At 43.6% G+C, this 18,796-nt stretch overlaps 1 protein-coding gene across 1 annotated transcript in view; it reads left to right on the forward strand.

The window, feature by feature from the left end:
• The window catches only part of LOC139416204 (recombining binding protein suppressor of hairless), a 93,744-nt gene extending 76,902 nt beyond the window's left edge, over positions 1-16,842 (forward strand). The window contains exons 4-11 of the mRNA XM_071164600.1: positions 1,001-1,166; positions 1,549-1,723; positions 4,471-4,608; positions 4,785-4,897; positions 5,152-5,292; positions 5,862-6,017; positions 6,238-6,341; positions 14,150-16,842. Coding sequence (XP_071020701.1) covers positions 1,001-1,166; positions 1,549-1,723; positions 4,471-4,608; positions 4,785-4,897; positions 5,152-5,292; positions 5,862-6,017; positions 6,238-6,341; positions 14,150-14,480 — 1,324 coding nt within the window. The 3' untranslated portion in view covers positions 14,481-16,842. The remainder of the gene's footprint in view (positions 1-1,000; positions 1,167-1,548; positions 1,724-4,470; positions 4,609-4,784; positions 4,898-5,151; positions 5,293-5,861; positions 6,018-6,237; positions 6,342-14,149) is intronic.
• The last annotated feature ends 1,954 nt before the right edge of the window (positions 16,843-18,796 follow it).

An 18,796-nucleotide genomic window follows, 5' to 3' on the forward strand; every position in this document is an offset into this window, starting at 1 on the left:
GACCTGTCCAATACATGGCATAGCTGTGTGTGTTCACAGTGTGTGTGTTGATACACAAAGGAGCTCTGAGCATGAAGGAGTTGCGTGTGTGTATTTTGCCTGCGTGCTTGTATTCACAGGGGTTTTCCTCCGAAAGCTCCATCTCCTTTTTTCTCTTCTCTGTTGTAGGAGTTGAAAGTAGACATCACTCTCACACAGACTCGTGTTATGTGTCACTCACCTCATCAGACGAGACACACAGTCTCATTTGACAAAGTCATATCGAGAGCAACATAGGCTGCCGACTTTCCTCTTTTCCTCACAAGCTCCTACAAATAAAGCACTTTGGTTTGGTTGAAGAGTCATCTAAACTAAGTGTGGGGGATTTCTTTAAAATAAAATAGGGGAATTTATTATAATTTTTTTCTGAAGTGACATGACTTTATAAGATGCCGCCGAGGACCACTTTGAAAACGAGCGTTGTAATTAATACTTTCAAGTGATATCCTCTGGGTCCACATTGTACATTTTGTTGTATATGTCTGTTACCCAAAATAAATTAAATTCAATAGCAAACTAGTAAAAGTGTTGTTTTTGGCATCTCTATTTTTCTCCTGACCTGTCTTGCTGATAGGCTGAGGTACTGGCTAGGTACTGGCTAAAGTTCTTGTCAGATTACAGCTCGCCAAATGGGTTATTGTAATAACATTTCACCCCCCCCCCCCCCCCCCCCCCCCCCCCCCTCTTAAATGAAACAAAGTTTTAAAGGATTTAAGTAGATGTTTTGCCAAGTTGTCAGTCACGCAAAGAAATCGACTGACACTTTATTCCCAGTGCAATGCACTGTATTTTGATACCACAGCGACATCTAGTGGCAGAAAGTGAAACATGGAAAAAAATGTCTAGGCTGTTCTATTCCGTTATGTCTGCGTAAAGTCATCATATTAATAATTTGGTGTGTGTGTGAAGCCTGGGCAGTGGTGTGTAGTTCAATTATACTGATGGTTTTGTGTGCGTGCAGGTTCTTCTGTCCTCCCCCGTGTGTGTACCTGATGGGCTCTGGCTGGAAGAAAAAGAAGGAGCAAATGGAGAGAGACGGCTGCTCGGAGCAGGAGTCTCAGCCCTGTGCCTTCATAGGGATAGGAAACTCTGACCAAGAGATGCAGCAACTCAACCTAGAGGGAAAGGTAGGGAGCAGCACACACAATTCTTTCCTTCACTTTTACTCTGTCTCACTTCCTTCCTCTCAACCTCTCACCCCCCCTCTCTCGTTCACATGCTCACACACACGACACTATTACTCTTTGTTTCTCACCTTCTGTCTATAATTATTTCATAATAATAACAAATAGTATCTATGTCACACACACACTCAAATAGACACACGCTCAAAACAGTGCCTCGCACTATCTGACAACCGTTGCTTAATCTCACACACACACACACACACACACACACACACACACACACACACACACACACACATACACCCCAAAGCAAATACTAACCGGTGCCTGCCATTCCTAAATAAGCCCATCTTTCTACTCCCTCTCCATCCCTCCCCCTCAGAACTATTGCACAGCCAAAACCTTGTACATATCAGACTCCGACAAGAGAAAGCACTTCATGCTGTCCGTCAAGATGTTTTACGGCAACAGCACAGACATTGGCGTCTTCCTCAGCAAGAGAATCAAAGTAATCTCCAAGCCCTCCAAAAAGAAGCAGTCCCTGAAGAATGCAGATCGTGAGTCACACACAACACACAGGCGGACGCACACACACACTACACTTTACGAACCAGGGCTGGGTTCAAATACTATTTAGAGTATTTAAATGACTTTCAAAGACATTTCTTTGGAAACATGTATATTAGAACGTATTTGGAAATACACTTGGAAAGTATTGGCATTTATTTGAAAATAATCAAAAACACAGACAAGTGTATTATCAAATACACATATTGAAATACTCCCATGCATTTGAACCCAGGTCTGTTTGGAATTTGAAATAGTGCGTTTTAGAAATAAGTATTTGAAAATATACTGAACAAAAATATAAATGCAACAATTTCAAAGATTTTACTGAGTTACAGTTCATATAATGAATTTAGTCAACTGAGATAAATAAATTAGGCCCTAATCTATGGATTTCACATGACTGGGCAGGGGTACAGCCATGGGTGGGCCTGGGAGGGAATAGGCCCACCCACTTGGCAGCCAAGGGGAGGCAGGCCCAGCCAATCAGAATTATTTTCTCCCCACAAAAGTGCTTTATTACAGACAGAAATACTCCTCAGCACTTGCATTTATATTTCTGTTCACTGTACAGTCGTGGCCAAAACTTTTGAAAATGACAAATATAAATTATCACAAAGTCTGCTGCCTCAGTTTGTATGATGGCAATTTGCATATACTCCAGAATGTTATGAAGAGGGATCAGATGAATTGCAATTAAGTCCCTCTTTGCCATGCAAATGAACTGAATCCCCAAAAAACATTTCCACTGCATTTCAGCCCTGCCACAAAAGGACCAGCTGACATCATGTCAGTGATTTCTCTCGTTAACACAGATCACTCTGTCATGCTGATTGAGTTTGAATAACAGACTGGAAGCTTCAAAGGGAGGGTGGTGCTTGGAATCATTGTTCTTCCTCTGTCAACCATGGTTACCTGCAAGGAAACACGTGCCGTCATCATTGCTTTGCACAAAAAGGGCTTCACAGGCAAGGATATTGCTGCCAGTAAGATTGCACCTAAATCAACCATTTATCGGATCATCAAGAACTTCAAGGAGAGCAGTTCAATTGTTGTGAAGAAGGCTTCAGGGCGCCCAAGAATGTCCAGCAAGCGCCAGGACCGTCTCCTAAAGTTGATTCAGCTGCGGGATCGGGGCACCACCAGTACAGAGCTCGCTCAGGAATGGCAGCAGGCAGGTGTGAGTGCATCTGCACGCACAGTGAGGCAAAGACTTTTGTAGGATGGCCTGGTGTCATGAAGGGCATCAAAGAAGCCACTTCTCTCCAGGAAAAACATCAGGGACAGACTGATATTCTGCAAAAGGTACAGGGATTGGACTGCTGAGGACAAGGGTAAAGTCATTTTCTCTGATGAATCCCCTTTCCGATTGTTTGGGGCACCTGGAAAAAAGCTTGTCCGGAGAAGAGAAGGTGAGCGCTACCATCAGTCCTGTGTCATGCCAACAGTAAAGCATCCTGAGACCATTCATATGTGGGGTTGCTTCTCAGCCAAGGGAGTGGGCTCACTCACAATTTTACCTAAGAACACAGCCATGAATAAAGAATGGTACCAACACATCCTCCGAGAGCAACTTCTCCCAACCATCCAGGAACAGTTTGGTGATGATCAATGCCTTTTCTAGCGTGATGGAGCACCTTGTCATAAGGCAAAAGTGACAACTAAGTGGCTCGGGGAACAAAACATTGATATTTTGGGTCCATGGCCAGGAAACTCCCCAGACCTTAATTCCATTGAGAACTTGTGGTCAATCCTCAAGAGGCGCGTGGACAAACAAAAACCCACAAATTCTGACAAACTCCAAGCATTGATTATGCAATAATGGGCTGCCATCAGTCAGGATGTGGCCCAGAAGTTAATTGACAGCATGCCAGGGCGGATTGCAGAGGTCTTGAAAAAGAAGGGTCAACACTGCAAATATTGACTCTTTGCATCAACTTCATGTAATTGTCAATAAAAGCCTTTGATACTTATGAAATGCTTGTAATTATACTTCAGTATTCCATAGTAACATCTGACAAAAATATCTAAAGACACTGAAGCAGCTAACTTTGGAAATTAATATTTGTCATTCTCAAAACGTTTGGCCACGACTGTAGTTTTAAATAGCAGGCTATATATAGGAAATTATTAGGAAATACTTTCATATAAAATTCGGGAAACATTATTTGAAAATACTCATATGCCGGTAATACTTATTTAAATAACAAATAATCAAATACGCAGGTCTGCTATACAAACACAATCTACATGTCAATATCACTCATAAGGCCCTGCTCAAATGCTTTGAAAAGGCATCCTTCCCTCCTCCCCTCATTGAGGTTACCATTAATCTAACATGACTCTGTTAGGTGAAATTGAGGGTTCCAATATACATCGTTCACTATCTTATCATTGTACATTAGTGATTACGTCAAGGGAGGAAGGAAGGAGGCATCTTTTGAAGTACTCTAACCAATGTTGATCTCTACCCTTCACAATGCCGTTATTGCTCTTCAGAGGGCGCAACAGAAAAAGGAGGGGAAAAAAAAACAGATGACAACCGAGGCATGAAAATGACCCAATGTTCAATATTGTCAAATACCTGTAGTGTTTGTTTTGCGGCCGTTTTCTGCCCTCTAATCACACTTCTTATCGCCCAGTCATTTCGTCTTGCAGTGATGGGGACATGTTTTGGGGTTGTTCCATTTTAGTGTGGTCTCTTTATCTCTCTCTCTGTGTGTCTCTCCTACTGCAGTGTGTATTGCATCGGGGACCAAGGTGGCCCTGTTCAACCGGTTGCGGTCCCAGACGGTCAGCACGCGCTACCTACATGTGGAGGGGGGAAACTTTCATGCCAGCTCTCAGCAATGGGGTGCCTTCTACATCCATCTGTGTGAGTCTCATACACACACGCGCAAGCACGTGCCCATACCTGTATTCTCACATTTCTCACACACACACCCACTCAATTCTTAATCAATCCTATACGCTCTCTCATATACACACATACATTTACTGTAGCCTGAATGAAATGTTGTGTGACCGTATCTCATGGGTTGTGTTTCCCAGTGGATGACGAGGAGTCTGAAGGAGAGGAGTTCACTGTGAGAGATGGCTATATCCACTACGGACAGACGGTCAAACTGGTCTGCTCTGTCACCGGGATGGCCCTGCCACGACTGGTACTACACACCACTTTTTTACTTTGGTTTCTCACCCCCCCCCCCCACCTCTTTCAATTCACATAACTCCTTTTTGTTGTTGTTGTATTTTATATATTTTGTCTTTATGCATGTCAAATTATCTCTCTTTCTGTCGTTATTACTGACAAACACACACACACCCGCACATGAACTAAAGTTGCCAGTTAATGTCTTGATGTGATTTGTACGCTTCTGCCTCGACAACTAAACACCATCCTCTCTGTGTGGGTCAGATCATCCGTAAAGTGGACAAGCAGACGGCCCTGCTGGATGCAGACGACCCCGTCTCCCAGCTCCACAAGTGTGCCTTCTACCTGAAGGACACAGAGCGCATGTACCTGTGCCTTTCCCAAGAGAGGATCATCCAGTTTCAAGTGAGTGAGACACTTCCTCCCAATACCTTCTACTCAAACTACATATCTACCATTCGCCATAATTTTGACCACGTACTTGCTGTTAAACAATCAGAATTACCTTTTTAGGAAACGTCTTCCTGGATAGTGACCATTTAGTTAATTTCTATGATAATGACAGATTTGCAATCTTTAAATTGAACATTTGTTAGTCAGATCCCACCTAGAAATGGAGGACAAAGCTTGTCGGTGCTCTGTGCTGGTCCCCGTTGCTTGAATAGGTCACAGCCTTTGTTTTTCTACGATTTTTATTGCCTTGTGATTCCATCTTGGGGAGATGACCGATTTAGAGTGATCCTCATCCTCTAACTGAGTTAATATGATGTTAAGGTGACACGTAATATGTCCCTCGCTTAGGTGTTCTCTCTCAATCTAACTCTACATCAGAGATCACCATAGAGACAACAACTTACCCAGCATACAGCGACAGTCATAACAAACACATCTATATTCATCTACTTATATACATCTTACGATCAAGCTTTACTGGCTCCCTTTGACGTGTGTGTGTGTGTCTGCCTCCCCCCCAGGCCACTCCATGCCCAAAGGAACCAAACAAAGAGATGATCAACGACGGAGCGTCCTGGACAATCATCAGCACGGACAAGGCTGAGTACACCTTCTACGAGGGCATGGGCCCCGTCCACTCGCCTGTCACCCCCGTGCCTGTGGTCGAGAGCTTACAGGTTAGAAAGGGACACACACACACACATAGACAGACAGACACACACACGGTTGCACACACACTCCATTCCTATCATAAACAACTATTCGTTCCTCTCGCAGTGCTCCAAAAATATTTGTACACACACGTCCTTTAGACCCTTTACGCCATTCCATCTCCATCTCTTCCTCCGCCAACAAGACATAAACATTTAGACTTGTTGTATTTGTGTGTTTGTGAAGCTAAACGGTGGTGGGGACGTGGCCATGCTGGAGCTGACGGGACAGAACTTCACTCCAAACCTGAGGGTCTGGTTTGGAGACGTCGAGGCAGAGACCATGTACAGGTACCGACACACCTCCCTGCTCCTTTCAAGTTTGGGCTATCTCAATACTAGGGTTGCAAAATTCCGGTAACTTTCTCCAAATGTCCAGCTTTTCCAGCCAACCGGGATTTCAGAAACACTTCAAATGAAGTCCAACTGAAGATGCTAAGGATGGCGCCGACAAAGATGGTCGCCTCGCTTCGAGTCCTTAGGAAACTATGCAGTATATAAATTTGAGACAAGGCTACCTAAATTATATCAGCATATTGATTGCACTCTGTGTGGGGTAACACACTCGACCACTGCTACTCTAACTTCTGCGATGCATACAAAGCCCTCCCCCGCCCCCCCTTTGGCAAATCCGACCACGGCGCCATCTTGCACAAACCGTCTTCTAGGTAGAAACTCAAACAGGATGTACCAGTGACTAGAACCATTCAATGCTGGTCTGACCATTTGGAATCCACACTTCAAGATTGTTTTGATCACATGGACTGGGAAATGTTCCAGGCAGCCTAAGAGAATAACATCGACCTATACGCTGACTTGGCGAGTGAATTTATAAGGAAGTGCATTGGAGATGTACCCACTGTGACTATTAAAACCTACCCTAACCAGAAACCATGGATGGAAGGCGGCATTCTGAACTGAAAGCGCAAACCACTGCATTTAACCATGGAAAGATGTCTGGGAACGCGGCTGAATATGAACAGTGTAGTTATTCCCTCCGCAAGGCAATCAAACAAGCAAAATGCCGGTACAGGGACAAAGCGGAGTCGCAATTCAACGGCTCAGACATATGTGGCAGGGTCTACAGGAAATCACAGACTACAAAAAGAAAACCAGCCACGTCACGGACACCGACGTCTTGCTTCCAGACAAACTAAACACCTTCTTTGCACCCTTTGAAGATAATAGAGTGCCACTGTCGCGGCCCGCTAACAAGAACTGCGCCTTCTCCGTGGCCGACGTGAGTAAAACATTTAAACGTGTTAACCCTCGCAAGGCTGCTGGCCCAGGCGGCATCCCTAGCCACGTCCTCAGAGCATGCGCATACCAGCTGGTTGGTGTGCATACGGACATATTCAATCGCTCCCTATCCCAGTTTGCTGTCCCCACTGTTAAGTTCTTGTTTTATGTATCCCTATATTTCTGTTATTACGGGGCTATCGCTCAGTCAAGAGTGCGCATGCGCAGGAAGTCTAGTCGTTGATGGACCTGGCCTTGAGTATAATGGCTACCTTTGTGGGTGTTCATACGGTATAGTGAACTTTGTTAAACTGGAACCTTGTCGTTGTGTCATTTCGAGTTAACATTGGTAGCAGAGGATGGATAATAACTACAATGTGCCACCTCGCTTCGACGAGAAGAGGTTGTACGAAAGTTTGAAAAATGAACTTGGAATCTGGACACGCGTTTCTAATCTGGACGCGAAAAAGCAAGCACTTGCGGTGGTTTTGTCGCTGGAGGGAAGAGCGAGAGATACAGCACTGGATATAGCCGTTGAGGATTTGAACAAGGATGATGGAATGGGAACTTTGATCAGAGCACTGGATTCTGTATTTCTTAAAGAAGAGAAAGGCCGTGCCTACGGGGCATATTCAAACTTTGACAGTGTTACGAGAAATATTTTGGTTGCAATGGCGGACTACATCATTGATTTCGAACAGAGGTACAATAAGATGCGCAAGTACGACATGGTTCTCCCGGATGCAGTGTTAGCTTTCAAGTTGCTAGATACTGTCTGTCTGGATGGTAGAGACATGGTTCTCCCGGATGCAGTGTTAGCTTTCAAGTTGCTAGATACTGTCTGTCTGGATGGTAGAGACATGGTTCTCCCGGATGCAGTGTTAGCCTTCAAGTTGCTAGATACTGTCTGTCTGGATGGTAGAGACATGGTTCTCCCGGATGCAGTGTTAGCCTTCAAGTTGCTAGATACTGCGTGTCTAGATGGTAGGGAGAAACAGTTGGCTTTGACTGCTTGTACTGTGCTGACTTTTGCATCTAAGTCATCACTAAAAATAATATTTGGTGAAAAGACGTCTGTCGCACCAATAACAGATGGAATGCAAGTGAGTGACGCAGCATATTACACTGAGCAGCAGAGAAAAGGTGCCAACAAGTCACATTCTCAAGACAACCAGAAGAGGGCGCCATTTCCCGGCACAAATCCACTGGACAAATATGAAAGGAGATCAAAATGTGCTATTTGTCAAAGCACTTACCATTGGGTTAAAGACTGTCCTCATAAAAATGAACAAGTTAAACTAACAGAGGAAAATGCAAACACAGAGATAAAGCAGTGTAATATTACACTGTTTTAAAATGAATCTGCTTCTGATACTAAGATGTTTATAGTTGAATCCTTAGGATCTGCTGTGATTGATACTGCATGCACACGGACAGTGTGTGGTGCAAAATGGCTTGATAGCTATGTCAGTGAACTAAATATGAAAGAAGTACACAATATGATTGACACACCAAGCAACAGAGCTTTCACATTTGGAGATGGGAGAATTGTCCATTCTACCAAGAGATAAGATACCAGCAAACATTGGTCAGACTGTCACATTGAAACAAAGGTGGTCCCTACAGATATCCCCTTACTATTAAGCGAAGCTTCCCTCAAGAAGGCAGGGGCTGTACTAGACATAAAAAATGACAAGGCAGTGATGTTTAAACAACCAGTGACTCTTGAACTTACTACCTCAGGCCACTATTGTGTAAACATTTTGGACAAAGACATCACAGAGTCCATGCAAAAATGAGATTCTGACTGACACGGAGCACGGAGATTCTGACAGTCACAGAGAACATGAACACAAAAGAAAAACACAAAGTATTGTTAAAGCTTCACAAACAGTTCGGACATGCTACAGTTGACAGACTTCAGAAGTTACTCAGCAGTTCAGGGAATTATGATGATGAGAAGTACGAAACTGGAAGCGATGTGTACTACAAACGAGTTGACTATCAAGAGTGGAAAGGACCGGGAGTAGTCATTGGTCAAAATGGTGTGGTGATATTTGTGAAGCACGGAGGCATCATTGTCAGGGTGCATCACTCAAGATTGCGGAAAGTAAATGATCAACAAGATAGAGGGGCTGTTGCTGAGAATCAGTCTCCTAATGAAAATTACAAAAAGGACACGGTAACAGACACAAACCTACCAGATGTCGCATCCAATGATATGGACACTGAAACTGACACAGGAAATGGAGCAGAGACCTTCAACCATGCCACAGATAATACTGTTGAGCGTTCAAATGAGGAAAACATTCATCAACAGCCACATGTTAAGGCAACATGGTTGTTCCAATCTGAAAACTGGACAAACTGTTAAATACGTGGACAGAGAAAGTGGTATTCCACATACAGCAACATTCATGTGACGAGCAGGAAAAGCCAATGGAAAACACCAGAACTGGTCCAACTTGCAGTACCCTGAACCAGCTACACTTTCTGGTACAACCGGGTCAGCTGACCTGTCACTTGTAGATAATCTCAGAATTGAACTAATGGAAAATCGAGAAAAACAGAATGCCATTCAAAATGATGATGTACTTGTAGCCTAGTGGTTAGAGCGTTGGACTAGTAACCGGGAGGTTGCAAGTTCAAATCCCTGAGCTGACAAGGTACAAATCTGTCGTTCTGCCCCTGAACAGGCAGTTAACCCACTGTTCCTAGGCCGTCATTGAAAATAAGAATTTGTTCTTAACTGACTTGCCTAGTTAAATAAAGGTCAAATAAATAAAATCAATTTGACTCAGCTAAACTAGAGCTCAGTAATTGGAGGAAAAATTGAGTGTTTGAGGAAGTCAAAGACATTGGTAAAAAATGTGTATCAACAAGGTGGGTGTGTACCCTTAAAGAATCCTTAACTGGAATAGTGCCTAAAGCACGTCTAGTGGCTAGAGGTTTTGAGAAGCTGTCTGCTAAAGAACTCCCAAAAGACTCACCGACATGCGCCTCAGAGTCCGTGATCTGCCAGAAAAAAATGGAAACTTAATTCCATAGACATCAAATCTGCATTTTTGCAGGGAACAGAGCTGACAAGGGACATTCACATCTGACCTCCGCCTGAAGCTAAGAGTGAAGGAACACTGTGGAAACTAAAAAAGTGTGTGTATGGACTAGCAGATGCATCACTCTACTGGTACAACAAAGTCAAGGTTACAATTCTGAATACAGGTGGAAAAATATCACAAGTGGATCCTGCAGTCTTCTATTGGCTTGATCAAGACTGCAATGTGACTGGAGTACTTGCCTGTCATGTTACTGACTATCTGGGGTGGCTCACAGACATTTGCTACAACTGTGATTCCACACCTCAAAACTGTTTTCTAGGTCGGCCGAGAGGAGCATGATCATTTTTGTTATGTTGGCATAGAGTTAATTACAGTTGCTGGAACAGTACTGATGCAACAGGAGAGCTATATCAAGACTCTTCAACCCATCCACATGGATTCTTCAAGAGCCGTACAAAGGAATTCCCCTCTCTGTGGAATTGAAGCTGATCAATTGATGTCAAAGATAGGACACATTTTATGGGTTGATAGACAGAGTAGACCTGATGTAATGTTTGATGGTTGCAACTTGGCATCTAACACAAAACACACCACTGTAAAAAACATCCATGAGGCGAACAAAGTTGTTCGTAAACTGAAATGACAAGTGACTTTAAAGTTTCAGCATGTTGGATAAGATGACTCTTTGAAACTAGTTGTCTTCAGTGATGCTTCGCTAGGGAACCTTACAGATGGAGGCACACAAGGTGGACATCTAATTGTGTTAATGGGTGAAGGAGGAAGATTCTCACCTATCTGTTGGCAGTCAAAAAGGATCAGAAGGTTTGTCCGAAGCACACTTGCTGGAGAAACCCTTATTCTTGGGGATGGAATTGACAATGCTATCTTTCTTGCAACTCTGTTCTCAGAGCTTACCACTGGTGAGACAAAACAGCACTTTCTACCTGTAGTTTGTGTCACTTACAACTACTTATTAGTTGATGCTGTGAAGTCAACCAAGTCTGTCACAGAGAAAAGACTCAGCATCAAGGAACTTATTCAAGCACAGAGAATCCAGCGGAACAAAGGAACAGCTTGCTGACTGTCTGACTTAAAAGGAGCATCCAGTCTTGTGCCCCTACAGGCTCTCGGTAATGGAAAGTGGCAGCTTGAGTAATACAAATAAAAACTGACACATAACCCATTTGTAGTAAGGAACTTGATTAATACTTGGACATTTAATTATGTTGTTGATGTTTTATTTGTCTTTAAAGAAAAGGGGGAGACTGTTAAGTTCTTGTTTTATGTATCCCTATATTTCTGTTATTATGGGGCTATCGCTCAGTCAAGGAAGCAGGAAGTCTAGTCTTTGATGGACCTGGCCTTGAGTGTAATGGCTACCTTTGTGGGTGTTCATACGGTATAGTAAACTTTGTTAAACTGGAACCTTGTCTTTGTGTCATTTCGAGTTAACACCCACATGCTTCAAGATGGCTACCATGGTTCCTGTGCCCAAAAAGGCAAAGATAACTGAACTGAATGACTATCACCCCATTCTGTCATCATGAAGTGCTTTGAGAGACTAGTCAAGGATCATATCACCTCCACCTTACCTGTCACCCTAGACCCACTTCAGTTTGCATTCCGCCCTAACAGGTCCACAGACGATGCAATCGCCATCACATTGCACACTGCCCTATCCCATCTGGACAAGAAGAATACCTATGTAAGAATGCTGTTCATTGAGTACAGCTCAGCATTCAACACCATAGTGCCCTCCAAGCTCATCATCAAAGTGGAGGCCTCAACCCCGCCTGTGCAATTTGGTCCTGGACTTTCTGACGGGCTGCCCCCAGGTGGTGAAGGTAGGAAACAACATCTCCACCTCTGACCCCCAACACTGGGGCCCCACAAGGGTGCATGCTCAGCCCCCTCCTGTACTCCCTTTTCACCCATGACTGAGTGGCCATGCACGCCTCCAACTCAATCATCAAGTTTTCAGATGACAACAGTCGTTGGCTTGATTACCAACAACGATGAGACAGGCTGCAAGGAGGAGGTGAGGGCACTCGGAGTGTGGTTTCAGGAAAACAACCTCTCACTCAACGTCAATAAAACAAAGGAGATGATCTTGGACGATCGCACCTCCCTATTCACATCAAAGGGACAGCAGTGGAGAAAATGGAAATAGGCTGTATCACCGCCTGGTACGGCAACTGCTCCGCCCTCAACCGCAAGGCTCTCCAGAGGGTGGTGCGGTCTGGACAGCGCATCACCGGGGGCAAACTACCTGCCCTCCATGACACCTATAGCACTCAATGTCACAGGAAGGAAAAAAAGGTAACCAAAGACAACAACCACCCGAGCCACTGCCTGTTCACACCGCTACCATCCAGAAGGCGAGGTCAGAACAGGTGCATCAAAGCTGGGACCAAAAGACTGAAGAACAGCTTCTATCTCAAGGCCATCAGACTGCTAACAGCAATCACAAACTCAGAGAGGCTGCTGCCTACATGGAAACCCAATCACTGGCAACTTTAACAAATGGATCACGAGTCACTAAACAATGCCACTTTATATAATGCCACTTGAATAATGTTTACATGTCCGACATTACTCATATTATATGTATATACTGTATTTTATACCATTTTATGCACCTTGCCTATGCCACTCTGCAATCGCTCATCCATATATTTATATCTTCATATTCTCATTCACCCTTTTAGATTTGTGTGCATTAGGTAGTTGTTGGGGATTTGTTAGATCACTTGTTAGATATTACTGCACTGTCAGAACCAGAAGCACAAGCATTTCGCTACTCTTGCATTAACATCTGCTAACCATGTGACCAATACAATTTGAACTGAAACTGCTACAAACGTTTAATGAGCCTTATCCATGAGATATATGTTTCTGAAAAGGGAACGAGGATGTCCCGATTCAGTCTGACCTCATTAGCCATTATAAACTGTAAAAGACTACCGCTTTGACAAACCAGGGGACAGCTTACATAGTAATTGGCTAGTTTATACAATAATGCCATCTTACATTGGTGTGCTTTGATCCAAGTCAAAGCAATGTTCTGAGCCAATTTGTACTAACAGAACAAAATGGAATTTAATTTAGGCTCAGATATTGGCAGTTTCAAAGTACACCCTTCCCGCGATGCCAAACATCCCCGAAGGTACTTTTTCCTTTTCGTGTAGAATTTTATAGATTAATTGGCGACCCAGTGCTTATGGCTGCTCCCATGAAGGAAGAGTCTTTAGAACAGATGAAAGAGCTCTATGGTTACCCTGTGATAAACAATAGGGGTCCCGTATGACTATCAGTGTGCCATTCATCCTGGTTGTAAAACGCTACTGGGAGATGCTGTGAGTGAAATGTTGAGGTGGCTGTCGGCTGCAGGGTGGTGTGTAAGTGGTCCCAATGTACACTGAGAACGCCACGGTCCCCATTTGACCCATTTGTGTGTATCATGGGAGGTTTTACAGGGCTGTTTTTTTACAGGATCTAAGGCACAGCACAGACACTGTGTAAGGTATGAGGGAATATATGGGCCTCCCATAGTGCTTGATGGAAGCATGTTAACCATTGGTATACTTAAGTCGTTTTGTTCTAATCCGTCCCGAAGGACCATGAAAGATAATACTCAACCGACATGTTAATTGTCAACTGACATGTGGTCATTGCGTTACCTACCTTTTGCCTTTGGTCTACACTGAGGGTATCACAGAGTGAGGGAGTCAACCCAAATATAATTAAATCTAGAGAGCTGAAACCCTCTCTGACTCTTTCTCTCTCTACCTCTGCCCGCAGGTGTGCGGAGAGCATGCTGTGCGTGGTGCCCGACATCTCTGCCTTCCGTGAGGGCTGGCGCTGGGTGCGGCAGCCGGTGCAGGTGCCCGTCACGCTGGTGCGAAATGACGGGATCATCTACTCCACCACACTCACCTTCACCTACACGCCGGAGCCCGGGCCGCGGCCGCACTGCAACGCCGCCGGAGCCATCCTGCGGGCGGGCAGCGACCGCCTGCTCACGGCTAGCAGCAACATCGCTAACAACAGCGACGCTAACAACACCTACGGCCCCAACGGCTCCAACGCAGGAGTCACGTCCTCTTCCACGACCGCCACCGTGGTGTCCTAACACACACACACACACTTATACACACAATATGCCTTGAGAGCAAAACGTACCACATGGTAAGAAAAGACTACAAAGTTAACGGACTCTCTAAAAGTGCTGCATATTGATTTTGGATACAAGAAAAGAAGCTGAAATAGGAAATTGGTCGGACAAAAGTGAGGAAGAGGAGGAATTCGAAGGAAAGAACGATGTCAAAAGTTGTCAACCAACGGAAATAAGAGAAACTGTGCGGAACTCCTCACCGCTACCATCTTGTCTCTGGTGTTGGAGCTGTGGAATAAGTTCCTATTGGCTCAGAGTACCAGCGCCTTTGTCGGCCGTGAGAAAATCGATACCACAACAGCGATGCATCTGCCACATGTATAAAATGTTAACATAAAAGGATAGTTTTTGTGCTCCCCTCCCTCCGATCATTTTTTTCCTCCTTTGTTTTTATATGTTGCGTTAGTTTGTGTATGTTTCTGTAAAGGGGGCGAGATGTATCGTTGTTGGAGGGAGAGCGAGGATTGGGTATAGAGGGACACGTATAAAAACGTGATGATGATAACATAGTTTTTATGGACCAAGGATCTCGTATAAGCTTTAGTGAAGGTACATTTTCTCCATACCTTTTTTTGTATGAAATATATAGTACACTTTTGTTACCAAATAGTTTCTATTCTCACCCTCCTAGCTTTGGCCTTTTTTTTGGGGGGGGGGGGGCCAAATCCCGACCTGGCTTGTGTATTATAGCTACCCTTATCTCCGTCAAACGCCTGCTCCCCCCCCCCCGGTCTTTTTGACGGAACGTTAAATTTTTGATACTTTGCTCTTAAAAAAAAATGACTAAAGTCTGGGGATTTCTTTTTGTTTTGTTTACCTAACCGAAGGTTCGGTTTGTGTTATGAAGTGACCTCAGAAGGCCTAATTTTGGATTCTCCATTGGTTTTTATGAAGTCTTTAAAAAGAAAAGCTTTAAGCAATGCCTCTGCCTTGTCTGCAATACTCTCTGTGTGCTACTCGCTACGTTTCCTTCGGAAATTACATGTCTGTACATCACACAAGGAGCCATAACGAAGTCCGCAGAATTCTTCCATTGTATTTCGAACTTTAAAAAACTCGACTTCCACTACCAGTTACAAAATAGTTTCTCATTTCCACATACATTTTATGATTCTAGTCATCAAATTGAAAAGGTAGCCTTAGAACTGTATATTATTACTGTGCACACAGTCAGAAGAAATCGTGTCATATATCCCATGTTGAGATCATGCCGATGTATTGGTCACCACAGAAGTATCTGACGACGTCTTGAAATCTGTCAGTCCGTATACTGTCTCACCAGGCCTTGGTGTCTTCCTGTGTATAGTTCTCGTGGTATTTAAAACTTCCATTGTTTTGAGAAAACAGAAAAGACAGACCAATTTGATGTGGCCTTACCGCTAACTTAAATGTCAAAGAGAACCGATACCCTTCCAACGACCTGCCCTTTCCATTTACGTAACTTCCAAGAAGCTGTGTGATGCAAAAACAGTCTGTCTGTCTTATCACCACTTGTTAAGTTGTTTCATTGGACTATATTACCCATAATGCAATCCATCTGCCACTGCTCCAAAACCACATTGTCAGCCTTCTGGAAGATTTGTGGACCTTTTTAAGAATAATATTAACTCTGTTCAGTGTACAAGTACAACACTTATATAAATGATGTACTTTATTATCACAGTGCCCTGCTTTCTCCATTTTGGCATGGATACATTGTCTTGTGAGGGCTTTGAGCTCCTCTGTTTGGCCTCCTGAAAGCCTTTTGACTAACGTCCTGTGGTTTTTGACCTTACACAACAATTACATGTACATTGTAAAACTCGCTTTCTGAAAGTAGCCACACTCACCGGCTGTATTTATGGTGATCAAGTCTCCTGTTAGAATTAATAAGGCCTTCTAGATGTGTGTCTGTGTTATTGAATATGTGTATTTGGAAAAACGTACAGCAATATTGTACAGGTCATGTCGTTGTGTCTCTTGGGGTTTGTCTGCCTGACCACTAGTTCACCAGCCTGTGTGTGTGTGTGGTGGTGGGGGGGTTGAGTGTGTGTGAGAGTGAGTGTGTGTGAGAGCGAGTGTGTGTTTTGCTCCTCTGTGTAGTCTAACAATGGATCAGTGAGTGAGACTCGCTCCATTTCAAAATGTGGTTGGGTGGGTGGGTGAGTGGATGCGTACACCGTTTTATGTTCCAAACAATCAATGCTCTTGTAAAGATGGACTTTGAAGATTGTTTGGGTCCCGCGCCGTCTTCCGACTTGATCCAAATATAAAACAAGTGATTGTTTCTCTCTCATTGTTGGAAATAATATGTGGATCAACAAAATTAAAAAAAGAAAAAGGCAATACTTTGATCATGGTATTACAGTGGAACTGTATATACTTCCGGGAAGAACTATGATGCTTTAACTTGAATGTCTGCTTATTAATTAAGAAGTATTTCTGGCCAATGTCATTCATGTACCCATTTAACAGTCATATCCCTTTAATAATGGGGAACAAAAAAGTGCTCTATTTCTCTCCCCCCCCCCCCCCCCCCCCAAAAAAAAATGCAAACTTAAGGGATGCTTTTTTTCCCCCTCCCTATTTAGATTATTTCCCCCCCCCCTCTATTTTCCAGCCATTGATGTTAATGTAAACAGTGTAATATTGATATTATTTTAAATTATTGGTATAAAGTTTCCCCCCTTGTCTTATTTTATGTCAAAGAAATAAGTGCATTATTGCCCTTGCTGCCTAGTTTGGCCTGGGTTGTCAATTTACAAAAGGTCGGTCCAGCAACAGTTGTACTTTTTCTAATGAATTAAAGCATGGGTGTATCAACCTAAATTGAACATTTTGTAGCATCAAACCAACATGAGCTTTATCACTAATCACCTTAATATGGACTCTTTTTTTTTTTTTACACAACAAAGAGAAATGCTACTGGCCTTTCTTAACCCTTTACTCTATTGTGATATGTCAATAAGGTGGTCACCAAATATGTTTGGGTTTTGCGCAGTGTTTTCATTGTGCCCGTTTCAGCTGGTAGAGGCGAGCTTATCTCTTAGATATCAAAGTGAGTTTGGGAACGCCTCTCTAATGCCTAAGGCGTCCTCCAGTCAGTCGACCTGTCATTCTGCTTGTGTTATTATATTTCTGTTTCGATACTTTCTGTTGTCTCTCTGGGCTCCACCCTGCCTGCTCCTTACGTTTCTCACTGATGCCCGGGTGAGTTTGGAAGGAAGTGGCATTGCGCTGCATCTATTAAACAGTGGAAGGGTCGTGCGTATTCTCATATCTCTCTTTGATCCTCTTTGCTGGGTCATGTTCAGTAGGCGGGAAATGGAATGAAACGTTTGCAACGGTGTGCCCTAATGAACATGACACTGGTTGAACGGTTTACATGTGCTCTATAGAACAGTGGAGGCATGGAGGATTGGAGCAGGAGGAGAGGGTGGGTCCAGAGAACCAACTATTATGGTCAAGAAGCGCATCAGTGCTCCCCTTCCTCAGGTTTCACTCAACAAGGGGAAGGCAGCTCTCCCCCCTACAGGGGGTGGAATGTTGTTACGTGGCTTTTTATTATCTGAGCAAACTTTAGCAACATGGTAACAAAAGGTCACCCAGCAAAATACAAAATATTCTCCAACTTGTGTGATGCTTTTTGAAAATACTGTATACACACCGGTTTTCATTTTTCGGTCAGTCCATATGGTTTGTTTTGTTCTTCCAAAAGCAGCTGTTGTTTTTTGTTGTTGTAACGAGCTCTGAACAATGTATGTATGTATCCTCTAATATACCAAATGTCTTTTTATAACGTAGATTTCTCATGCACTGCTAAACGAAACAGGACAGACCGAGAGGCAGCTGTAAATAAATGAAAAGGCGTGTTGGAGCAGCCTTTCCTCTGTTGCACTCGGCCTGACATTCTCCCCAAGACTATTGGCTGGCTGCACTATGAAGTGCTTTACGCTTCTCTCTTTCTTTCCGTCTCTCCTCTGTACATTTTGACTTACCCTCTCATCCCTTTACACTCTTAGCTCTGTACGCTTGGCTTTGCTGCAGTCTGTCTTTCTTTTTCCCCCTCACACGTCCATTCTCACACGCTCTCTCTCTCCTTTCTCACACACTCTCTCTCTGTGTGTAATGTTGTAGTAATGTTAAGCAGAGTGTCAGTCTGTCAGTGTGGTAGTATACTCAGTGCTTAAAGGGTTGCCGATGGTAGAAACCTGTGCAGTTTGTAACATTTTAGCAATAACGTGAAAACAAGGGGACTGTTTGTTTCAGTTTTTTGTACATATTGCAGTTCCAGT

This window comes from Oncorhynchus clarkii, chromosome 9 (genome assembly GCF_045791955.1).
Source record: "Oncorhynchus clarkii lewisi isolate Uvic-CL-2024 chromosome 9, UVic_Ocla_1.0, whole genome shotgun sequence".
NCBI lineage: Eukaryota > Metazoa > Chordata > Actinopteri > Salmoniformes > Salmonidae > Oncorhynchus > Oncorhynchus clarkii.